Here is a 12,443-nt window from a genome sequence, read left to right on the forward strand (position 1 = left end):
TCGTAGGTGGCCAGTGAGACGATTAGTCAAGGTCTGGTGACATAGAAAAGGGGAAAGTTTAAAAAAATACTGCGCAGAGCGAATGTTTCATGTGAGTTTTGTCCGTGTGCAGTGTGCCAATTCTAAGTGAAGGGAGCAGAGGTTGTCTGTCACCTGTCACCTGACTGCTCACCTGTGAGTACCTGCAGCTGTCTGTGCCATCTGTTTCCTACATGCCTGAGATGTTATGCATGGTAATGTTCTAAAACCAGGGGCACATATTTTACACAACATCACAAGTCCATCACACATCTTACAATAATACAAATATAACTGTTTATTCAATAATATGTAGTAATAAGACACACCTCTCCCTCCTCCCAGCCCAGAGATGTATAATTGCTCTAGAAACGTACACAGGATGGCAAGTTGGAGGTCAGGAGAGGGTGCTAAGGAGATCCTGTGCTCTGTAACAGGGAGTCCTTTCCTAGTATTTCCGAAGTGGGATGCATGCAATAGAGTCTTAGTTCTCTCCCAGGTGTGTCGGCTTTCAAGAGCAGCACGTCCGCCATGCTGGTTAGGGACGGAGGGGATGGCCAGCTGACCCCGGGTGTTAGTCTATGGTCAGCTTTCTTCGAGTCTCCACGTAGGTCTCCATGCTGTTTCATAGGGCAGGTGTGTGTAGCTCCGCCTCCATTGGCTGTCAGCCAATCAGCCTGTTCCTGCATTCACTGCCAAAGATCGAGGGCGGGGCTTATGCAGGAAGCCATGTTCCGTTTGGCAGTTACTGCCACACTCAGGCAAACCCTGGCTAGTGGAAGACTTTGCTTTTTGGAAGACGAGAAGATAGGGGAGAAAAGGATTGGCTTGTTTTCTTCTGCATTTCATTTGGAAGACCTGATTAGAAAAGGTGCGTTGGCTTTCAGGTTTCAGGGTTTTTTTTTTTTTTTTTTTGCTTATGTGTGGGTGAAGAGGTCTTGAAAAGTCCAATTAGTTAGTCTGTTAATGACAGCTTTAAAATGAAAAAGGAGAAAATAATTAATAAAAACAAGTTTGCACAAGGGAAAATATGTCAGAAAAAGCAAAACAAGGTTCATACATATTTTCCACTAAATATAAAAGCAAATTTCAAGGAAGTACCCATCAGATCTTCAAAATTACATTTTTCACTGTGGGTTTAGTGGACCTTTAGTTGCTTCAGTCAATATCACAATTTAATAAAAACAAATACAAAAAGAAACTCAAATCTGTACATGTCCACAGTCCATATGGCTCACAGCAGTTTTGGCAAGACCAGGCAGTCCATCTTCCCAAAAGCACCCATTTTACAGTACTGTCATCATTTTTTGATTGCATTTAATATGACTTTTTAATCATTCTTTGATTTATATACACATATTTTTCTCCTTTACTCCTCTGAGATAGATAGTATGAAATCAATTATTCGTCACAAAAATACAGCATGAAAACTTTAGAAGTGTTCCCTTGATCGTCTCACTGTCTTTGCATGCTTTAATTGAGGGCAAATGAAACAGAGGGTGGACTCAATGCGTCCTTGAGAACTTGCCCTGATTTAAAAGAGAGAGCGAGAGTCAGGAGAGATCCGAGACCATAATACTAGCCGCTTCACAGCAAAACCAGGTCTGGACAGAAGAACGAGAGTGAGATCAAGCGGGCAAGGCCCATTTGACAAAACCAAAATTGGGTTTACGATCTGAATGTCACTTTATCTCCATGTTGTATCCTCCTCCGCTGCTTTCTCGCCGACTGGAAGTCCCAAACACAGGCACAAAAAAAACCCTCTCAGTTCATCGTCTGCTAATGTCCTCGGGTTCCTCGGTTGCACAGGGAAATTATTGCTCACAGCGCTGGGCTATTGCTCTCCAGTTTGGGTTTTATTGAGTCAATCGATCGTTACTTCGCTCTCTCTCTCTCTCTCTCTCTCTCTCTCTCTCTCTCTCTCTCTCTCTCTCTCACACACACACACACACACACACAGAGAGCTGGAGGGAAGGTTAATAGCCACTGGACACACAGGAGAGGGTTTGGGGAGATTGCTCAGGAAATGGAGCATGACTTTGGAGCACACATGAGGGGGCGTGTGTGCGCCGCATTCGTCCTTGTGTTCTCAACGTCTCCGTCGGGCCAGGTAACTACATCACACGCGCGAGCATAAATGTTCCCTTCCCCCAATCCTCAAAGGACTCTGTTCCTCACCTTCCGCTCAATCAGCAAGAATTCATTCAGTGTCTAATTCACAGAACAGGATCTTGCCCTCATCATTAGCACCAAAGCACAAGCTCTCCTCCAAGAATCCAACTTAATAATCTTCTGGTTTTGCTCCTCATAATCTAATGCCTCTAAAGTGTCTTCCTCTTCCTCTCTAACTTCAATCACTGAGCCGCCCTCAGGACTTTCAGTCTCTTGTAGCCAGCGAATCGTCTTCATCCCAAACCTCATCTCGCATAACCAAACTTTCCTCAGACTTTCTCATGCTACACATTACAATTTATTTTAAAGCAATGTTCCAGGTTCAATACAAGTTACTTGTACTGCACTTGTGGCATAATGTTGATTAACACAAACATTTATTTTCTTTTGTCCCTCCTTGGGACAAACTGGGTTACAGTGAGGCACTTACAATGAAAGTGAACGAACGTAAATGCTAACATGCTCACTGATTTAATAGAATGGCCAAAAGACATAAAAATGTGCATGTTAACATGATTTCATCATCATAAAAAAATGCCACTTAAATGCTTTTGATATAAAAGTATATGACAATGAAACAGCTGTAAATCCTTTAAAAATTAGCCCTATTCACTTCCAGTAAGTGCATCATTGTAACCCAATTTTATGTCTTTTTAAATTATTTTTTTAAGAAAATTTGTTTAAATACACAATGTCCAAATGCTGTTAATTAAGCTTAACTTGTATTGAACATGGAATATTCCTTTAACTTGGCCAACTTTTATTGAGACACATACGCGTACCATGCTTCAACATGCTAAAAACGTTCTGCAACATGCACAAACCCTCACTGACATCCGCTATACATTCTTCTGACTTCCTGTTTCATTTCCCTAAATATTTTCTCTTCAATTTAATATTATTATTCATAGTTTCATTCATTGTATTTTAACTATTTTCTTTGCTGGCCAGTTTTTTCAGGACACAGCTCAAGGACATTGAGATGACCATTCAAACAAAAATACGAATCAACAAATGACCTTTTTTTTCACACGGAACAACAGCAAAACCAAACTTGTGAACCTGTCACATCTGTAGCCACTCAGGTCGCACATTCGCACCAGTTGCTGTTGGCCCACAAATGATTGATGTCATAATCACAGAACTGGTCTCTTCCCTTCTGAAGGACAAAAGGGCACCATCTGTAAGATGGTTGACCAACTCTTTACTCAAACACACACATTGCAAACAATTTACGGAGTGTGGTATGTGTGGACTGGGAAGATGCCTGTGGAATTACAAAGAGGTCCTGGATGTCGCAGCACTTCCTCTTGGTTATGTGTCAATTATGAAACCTGGAGAAGGTAATCAGTCAACATCTCCAGGCAGATTAAAATTCCCAGACACGACCGAACCATTAAAATGATCAACTGTGTGAGCCAATGTGTTTACACATGTGTGCCCAGACTGCCACACACACAAATAAACAATGGAAGCAGATGTTCATTTCGCATCATTCTGTCTCTTTCACACTCTAATAGACACGTCTAACCGCACACAATCACTGCGTCATTGATCGGCTCACCACAATTTAAATTTGCATATTACAATTTCTCATCCGAACTGCTTGAACGAGCCGAACGTTCTCGAGAAAAGGAGTAAATAATTCAAGCAATCATGGCTGGACTCCATGTAATCCCCTGTACGAATCCCATCAAAGAGCTATCAAACAACTGCCCTGAATAATCTTCACTCGTTTGCCAATGATATGGATGCTGATCCGAGCTCACTGGCCATTAAACATTAATAGAGTCGTCACAAGAGAATTTACTTGTTTTTTCCTTTTTCGGATCTTACAAGGTGTAGCCACAATTAAACCAAAAACAGATGCGTTTGGGTTGTGGATTCAATCTTAGCTCATTATCATCATCATCAGGTTGTGTCTGAGAATATCAGTGGAAGGAATTGGAACTACAGAGTTTTGTTTAATTTTAAAAGCTGCCCGATCACATATTACGGACGATACCATTGGTTTCTCTGGCAGCGGCCCAGAAGAAATCAATCTACACCTGCAGACCAATAGAACTGGATCCTCCTTGAATGGTCCAATAAAACAAATTTTACTGCACTCCGTCCTATAGTTCTGATTGGCACAGAGCAGCGGTTGGCAAAGTGATGGCAGGAAAAAATGAACCAGTGAGGGTCTCATCTGCTGGAATCATTATGATGATATTACATAATAACCTTTCTCCCTCGCGCTCTCGTTCTCACACCCAAACTCTTTGTTCAAACAAAAAGAAACCGTAGGGAAAGTAGTCAATTGAATTCTTCAGTTAGAATATATATTGTTAGCATTTTTCTTCGGCATGTGGGGGCACAGAAACATGTTTTTCAGGGGATTATAGAATCATATGGTGGGTCAGGTGTCATGCCGGGTCAGTGGAAATATATATGAGCTGGTTCAACCGAGAGAGGCAAGGATTCTCCTCTCATTGCCAGGGGCTGCTGTCTGATCTCGCCCCATTCAAAATCAAGCAGCCGCTCATGCAGCTCTTCCTGCCCCTATTGCATGAAGGAAAATGGAGTTCTCAGTGTCACTGAAGTCCTTCACCCTCCCTGTGTGCACCCCCTGTGCTATGAAGCATCAGCTCTGGGCGCCTCTTTCCTGCCGTTCTTGTGGGAGGGGGAGTCTGAAGTCTTTACAGTTTTGCGAGGAGGACTCTGCTCTGCTACAAGCTCATGCAGTGAAGGTTCCTTGTACATGGCCACTGAGGGAACGAGAAGAACAAAGACACACTGATGTTATTTAAAGCAACAACAGATGAACTAAAATAACTTAGTTTCATGAATAGTACAACTATTTATGACAGTGGAAAATGTAAAGCTTCAAGAGTCTGCAACTGAAAAACCCATACTGTTTGACCACTAATCTGAATATTGTTGGGAGGGCCGTTAACTGGTGCAAGCTAGTAATTATCTGGTCTAAACTAGTAAAAAAAGGATATTAGCTGGTCTATGCTGATGCAAGCTGGTTATTAACTGGTCCAAGCAGGTTATTTACTGATTTAAAATGGTTATTGGCTGGTTTAATCTGGTGCAAATTGGTTATTAAATGGCGTAAGGTGGATATTATCTGGTCTAAACATGCAAGCTGGTTATTATCTGGTCCAAACAGGTTATTAACTAATCTAAACTGGTTGTTAATCTGGTGCAAGATGGCTATTAGCTGATATAAGATATGCATTAACTGTTGCAAGCTGCTTACTAGTTGGTCTATGCTGGTTATTATCTGGTCTAAGCTAGTGCAAACTGATTATTAGCTGGTCTACGCTAGTGAAAGCAGGTCATTAGCTGGTCCAAGAAGGTTATTAACTGCTCTAAACTGGTTATTGGCTGGTTTAAGATGGTACAAGCTGGTTATAAGCTCATCCAAAATGGTCATTAGCTGGTGCATTCTGGGAACGTGGTTATTTGGTCTAAGCTGGTCTTTAGCTGGTGTATCTGTATTAGCTGGTCGTAGCTGGTTATTAGCTGGTTCAATCAGGTTACTGCTGTAAAATTGTTAGTGGCTGGTTTTATCTGATGCAAGCTGGTTATTACCTGCATTTATGCTAGTGCAAACTTGTCCAAGCAGGTCATCAAGTGCTCTAAGCTGTTTACTTGCTGGTTTAATCTGGTGCAAGATGGTTTTTAGCTGGTGTAAAGTGTTTTTAAGCTAGTCCAAGGTGGCCATTATCTGATAGAGCAAGCTGGATATTAGTCATTAGTCAGTGCAAGCAGGTTATTAGCTTGTCCAGGTTGATTATTAGCTGTTTGAACAGCCACCGTGTTTAACCACCTTAGCTGGTTAAGCCACCTTGCTGGTACAAAATGGTCTAAAATTGTCTACTAGCATATAAACCTGCTTGGACCAGCTAATGACAAGTTTAAACCCCCTAGTAGAATGTTCTAAAACACAGTTACCACTTTAGGCTAGATTTACCATCATAAAATGTCTCAAGTCTATTTAAAACCTGATCTGACCTTCAATGACTTTAGGTAGGAAGTGCGCAGCCGCTTTGGTCTTCTTCACGCGGTTGCCCTTCATTACTTGGCCATCCCGGTTGATGCCGATGTACCACGAGCGTCCCGACTGGCTTTGGCGGTACAGCATGGAGGAGTACGTCACATAGTAGTTCTCAAACACACTCTCTTTGAATTTGCACTCTGGGTTGAAATGCTCCTGCCAAAGAATGAAAAACACAAATATGCTAATAAGCACAGAGTTCTGAAATGCATGCACAGATGTGTGTGAACACAAAAAGATGACAAAGTTAGCATGTTGAGAACAGAAATAACAATGCCATATTTTTGATTGGTTGGGCTGCGTCTATATAGGGGTAGGGGAAATCTCATCATGGTGTTTTTCTGAAAGCAATGTTCTCCAGAGAGCAGGACGTAGATTATACTACTCAACAACTGCATTCATTTGCATGACTGATGAACTTTACACTGTCCCCAAAGGTACTCTGAGAGTGGAAAAGCGGTGAGCTCCACTCAAGATACGTACCAGAATGCTAATGTAAACATACAAACTTGAAAGCAGAGCCCACAAATCTACAGATACTCAAAATGTCACGACCTGAGATGAAGAAAAACACACTCCGCTTTCAACCTAAAACTTTAATTTAGCACGTTCCGAGCATAACCTCGCTGTTCCCATTCATCTCCCTTTCGCTAAGAGCCCTTCCCACCAATACAAGCTGCTGTAGCCGGGTGACTGTAACTAGGAGCGACATGTATACATCTCTCTTAGTCTTCGTCAGGGTCCTTGCCCTGTCAGAGAGCAGACCCAATCAGCAGGATTGATTTACTGAGGGTAGCCAAGCAGAAACGGCTGACTGAAGACTTTCGGCAAGCCATCGGAGACTGAGAGATTTGGACTGGGTGAGGGAAAGAGAAACAGAGAAGATGCTGGGGTCTGGAAGGGGATGAAAGGGTTACAGGGAGTTTTTCTTCCCCAATATTAAGCAGCTTGAGTGAAAACTAGCGAATACAACCAAATTTCTGCCTGTCTGCTTTTAGTCTATGCAACGCTCAGGATTTTTTTTTCTTAGACTTGTCTTCATCAGCTCTCTCGTTCTTTTTCTTTCACTCATTTTATCCAACCCACCCTCCCTCCCTCCTGGCCTATGCATCAAACTAAGCAGCTTTTGCCTCACGTACTTGTTGTCCTCCGAATCTCACAGACGGAGGAGATCAATAGATGATCAGCCTTATGGAATACTAATTACAATCTAATCGTGTGAATCGAGTTACCATGGCCACCGTGAAGGACATCAACACCCCCAACCTCACATTTTCAAGTTCAGGCCTCCAAAATATGACCCTGAAAGTTGACCTTTGAACTATTACATAACATGAATCACATCATAGCTTGTGGTGGTACAATCTTAAGACATTAAGAACTTGATCCTTATCCTCTGACTCCATCTACCAGGAGTTGACCTTAAGTCAACCTAGGTAGTTTTTTTTTTTTTACATTTTGATGCCAAAAACCTCCATAGGATGACCCCCTTCCTAAAATATATATTCAGCTACACATTTTCACATATAAACATTCATTAACACAGTATGAGAAATTAATAAAGACAACAAAATTAAATAAGGGTCAAAACTGACTTTTATATTTTCATTGATTAAGCAAAATGTTATTATTAATATTCTCTAAAAATAGTTGCTTTTTATTTAGCATATCTGAGATGAACATTATATAAATACGTACAGTATATAAATATAATAATTCTATGAAATCTAAATGATTACAAATACGACTAAAATCTAACTACTAAAAACTAGTGCTGTCAATGCAATTATCATCACGACTAATCTCATGATTTCTGAGCACTCTTTGGAAAGGAAATCATTTATTCAATGTTTCATTGATATCTTAAGTGCACATTTTGTCATAGACAGCCCTAGATCCATTTTGTAAAATATTTTTTTCTCAAACCTTTCATGGTCTCCCTAGCACCCCTTGTGCCCCCTGGACCTCAGGTTTAAATCCCCTGACGTAGATGACCAGCTCCTATCTGTGCGTGGGAGAGTTTGCATTGAGTAGCCATGATTAGGGGCTTAAATAAAAAGCTAATCCTTTCGCTCTGACTCTTGAACGAGTTAGACATGCTCCTTCAGCTTCAGCTTGCGTGTCCTGGTGGAATGGGTTGGAATGACATGTGGAGAAAAAGGTAATATCCAGCGTGCGTGTGGAGAATCCCGATGACGATGCCGAGATCTTTATTATGCAGAGCAGCACTTTGACCTTCCCCTCGCCCCACCCTCTCTCCTCCCCTTCTCCTCCTCCTTCGCTACCTCCCTCCATTTCTCTACTTTTGTATGCAAGTGTCTGATTGAATCTGTTCTACATGGTCATAAAAAAAAAAATAAAAAAAATCTGAAAGCATGCTTGCCTCTCTGTAAATTCTCTGATGACATCAGTTTGACAGCTTGGGCGGAACATCCTTAACCACTTCAAGCTAGAGATTGTGAGGCGGTGCCCTAAAATGAAGCTCCACCCTTAATTTTTTGTCACAATACTAAAGTAAAGTCGGTCGCGACTTCCAGTTCACGCGGACTTTAACAATGAGAAGTTTGTACCACTTTTGGCTACAAAGAAATTAATATGATATGGAATTTTCTAGGCATACACAGACACTGTCATATTATGTTGTGACAATTTATTCTATTATAAAAAAATTTAATCGCATTTATAATCTCTGTAGAATTTCTTAACTTTTCAAATACGTGTACTTTAAACTTATGACAAAGCAAACTATAAAAAATGTAATGCTGATGGTGACAGATTTGTAATAAAAAAAATTTGTCTAAAATATATTGAAATAATATTTTAAATTATTATGAATGTCAAACAAAATGATTTTGCATCACACCGTTGGATCATAATAAAACCAATAGCATCCTTGATATGTGTGTTAAATGCCTAATATCTAAAATGACAAATATATTAAAGTCCCCGTGAACCGAAAGTTGCAAACGTCTTTTCATTGTGACATTTTTCCAAGTGATTATTGAACAGAGGGCAGGGTTTTACTTTAGCACTCCTCCTCTCCATCTCTGCTCATAGCAGACTAACGGTTTGAGGGGAGTGGTTAAGCGTTTTCAACCCAAGCTGTCAAACTGATGTCATCAGAAAAGGAACACCATTCCAGACCGGAAGTAACTTTTCGACTTAAGATTGGTAAGTCTATGGACAAATTTATGCTGACACATGGCAAAGTATTTGTGTATGAATGACAATTAAACGGGCTTAAATCAAGAAGGCTTTGTATGACTTACACCATATGACATCAAAATTGACCAAAAAAATTATACAAAATGTCACCTTATAAAGTCCTTCAGACTCAGCAATAGTGTGTGTCTGTGTGTGAGTGTGTGTGTGTAATGCACCAAAAATGAAGCATTTGGTCGATACCGATAATTCTTTATGTTTGGAAGCCAATAACCGATATAATGGCGGATAAATCTAAATCCAATAATTTTTGAGAGCCTGTTTTTTTTTTTTACATCACTATTTAAAGCTGTCCCAAGCACACAATTATAATGTTCTCATTATAATTTTAACGTGACAGACTTGCGCTGCACATGCTGCACTTATCTGTATTTTCCATTTTGAAGTGATTCCAATCATATTTCAAATAATTCAAAACTATATCGAACGGTGCGTATCTGAAGTGTCTCAGCTGAAGGAAATAATCTATTATTTATCGACTTTAATATATCGGCCAAAATTTCTTATCGGGCCGATAACGTTAACATTAAAAATGAACATATATCGGCTGATACGTGCATCCCTTAAAATAATATATATATATATATATATATATATATATATATTTGACTGCAGATTGCTATGGTACTGACTTAGAAATGTACTAGGCCTATAATGTTGCTTGAATTTAAGCTTAAAAATTATAAATAATTACATTTTTAAAGTGTGAACTACCCATACTAGCAAACATACAGACTCAACAAAACATGCACCCACACACTCCGCCACACAGCCACCACGGGACCTGAGCTATGACGTCCCAATCCAAGACGTTCTGCAAGCTTCTTCTCACAGTTCTTGGTTCAGAGAGCATGAAATTGACAGACGGAGGATGTGGGATCCGACTGCTGTGCTGTTTCTATCTCTCATCGAAGTGGAGTTAATGACCTTGTTACTGCCACATGGCAAACTCAGAAACGCTTTACTCGAGGGCAGTTTACAGCGCCCGCTCAAGTGCTACAAAGAGCAATCTGCAATGTTCCACAAGGCCTGTTGCACCTTTAACGCCAAACACAACAATAACTAAAAGAGGATGAAAAATTTAACAGTGACGTAAAACTGCCAATGACAAGAAACACATACGTTAGAGCACTTTTTAAAATCACTTTAATGCCCGTAAGAGACAATCTTACAAGCTTTAAAAGTTTTGCAACAGAGCAGCCTTGGAATTTTCTTGGATTTTTGAGACCAACGTGACCTCTGTGTCCATTAGATTCTCGGCAGGAAGTTCTAGAAACGTAACACAATGCTGGAGACACGGTTGAATAATTGATATCAATTATGCTATTTCAAAGACACATGCATTATTCAGTGAAACTTTGTATTAGTCCCAAATCCATGACTACAGCTAAAGGCGTTACACTGAGACAGGAAGTAGACAGAGAAATATGCCCTTCATCTCAAGATCATGCGAAACACACGAAACAAGCGTCTCGGCCACAAAGGAACACTGGGAAACCAAAGTTACAACTCAAGCTATAAATGAGTGCCATACTTCCTGAGAGTGGAGAAGGCCTATGGCACTGGCAGAGAACGGAAAAAGAAAGAGAGGAACTGGATGAATTATATGCACGCTGTGAAAAAAAAGTGTTGTATTTGCAAAATATTTGCTTTTAGTGTCTTATTTAGTCTGAAAAGACAGGAACTCTTAAATGGCCTTCAATAGAGTGCTGCAGTGATGATGTAATTTTGTAGGCCAACCCGTAAGTTAGCATCACCCTGATTCCCTTGAGAAAAGGCCAATAGGATTTTTCCATCGGTTTTTGGAATATTGCATTAAATAAGCTCTCTGACCAACAAAAAGTTATTGATCCTTACACATTTTGTTCACTTTTATGAATTTTGAAACCTAAATACTATCAACAAAAGTAAAAAGCTAATTGTAGGCTATAAACAAACCACCACTGTCGCAACTATTTCAGTTTTTATTTCAAAACATTTTTTTCCTGAAAGTTGTAGTTATGATAGCTTGCTAGAGCATGATTATAAACACAACGTGGCTGTGAAAGCGGACTAGTGAGTAGATGAGTTTACCTGTTCAGCTGATGACGTTTAATGTCCACGACAACCTCTGTAGTCCCATTTAGCCACTTGTTAGCAACCGCCTTTTACAAGACGAGTAAATGCTTTAAAAAACAAAATCACAATTAAGGGGGATATTACTATGTATATTATGTTGTAGAATAAAACACGAAAATATCTTGAGCTTGTGTTAACAACGGACCTAATTTCAAGCATTTAACCAAAAACCCATTGACTGGGATGGTGGAACCGGAAGTGCTAAAATGAAAACCCATTTCCAGGTTTTGGCTAACAAAACTACATCATCCCTGCAGCACTCTATAGATGTAGGCTGCGTCTCAATCAGCTCCCTAGTTCAGTAGTCAGGGCACTGATCAGGGAGTCGGCCATTTTAAGGACTGTCGCAAAATCCTTCCAGTTCAACAAAACGTTCACTCTCTAAAAGTCCCACAATGCACCGTGGAAACCAGGGTGTTCTTAACGAAAGTTGTTCTTTAAAATACAAACCATTATTTAATCATAATGTCAACTTAAACAAACATCGCTAAACAGGTAATGCACATAATCTAGCTAAAATTGATAATTTATTTACGGTTGAAATGTTGCACGTATATGTAACAAGCAAAGTACTGTATTTATCAATGTAAAAAATTATGAAATAAAGATATCAGTTCTGTTGTTATTCATAAATACCCGTAGGGATGTTGGGTTAGGGTGGGTTAAGGTTAGGGTGAGCCAGGGTCCTTATGTCTTTGTCTGACTATACCAGTGTCTGAGTTCATATACACGATTTACTCGTTCATGGCCTAGGAAGTGTGGGAGTTGATTGAGATGCACCCATAGATGGGTGTAGTAACGGCATTCACCAGCAGGGGCTAGCTGGATCATGCTAACCAAGCTAAACCCAGACACTTTAGTTTCCACA

The 12,443-nt window shown here is 40.1% G+C and overlaps 1 protein-coding gene across 1 annotated transcript in view; it reads right to left on the minus strand.

The window, feature by feature from the left end:
• Positions 1-292: 292 nt before the first annotated feature.
• Positions 293-12,443, minus strand: part of fgf11b (fibroblast growth factor 11b) — a 53,216-nt gene continuing 41,065 nt past the window's right edge. Inside the window, exons 4-5 of the mRNA XM_082157098.1 lie at positions 6,193-6,391; positions 293-4,937 (exon numbers count right to left, since the gene is read on the minus strand). Coding sequence (XP_082013224.1) covers positions 4,804-4,937; positions 6,193-6,391 — 333 coding nt within the window. The 3' untranslated portion in view covers positions 293-4,803. The remainder of the gene's footprint in view (positions 4,938-6,192; positions 6,392-12,443) is intronic.

Source organism: Leuciscus leuciscus (genome assembly GCF_965113295.1).
Source record: "Leuciscus leuciscus genome assembly, chromosome: 24".
Classification (NCBI taxonomy): Eukaryota; Metazoa; Chordata; class Actinopteri; order Cypriniformes; family Leuciscidae; genus Leuciscus; species Leuciscus leuciscus.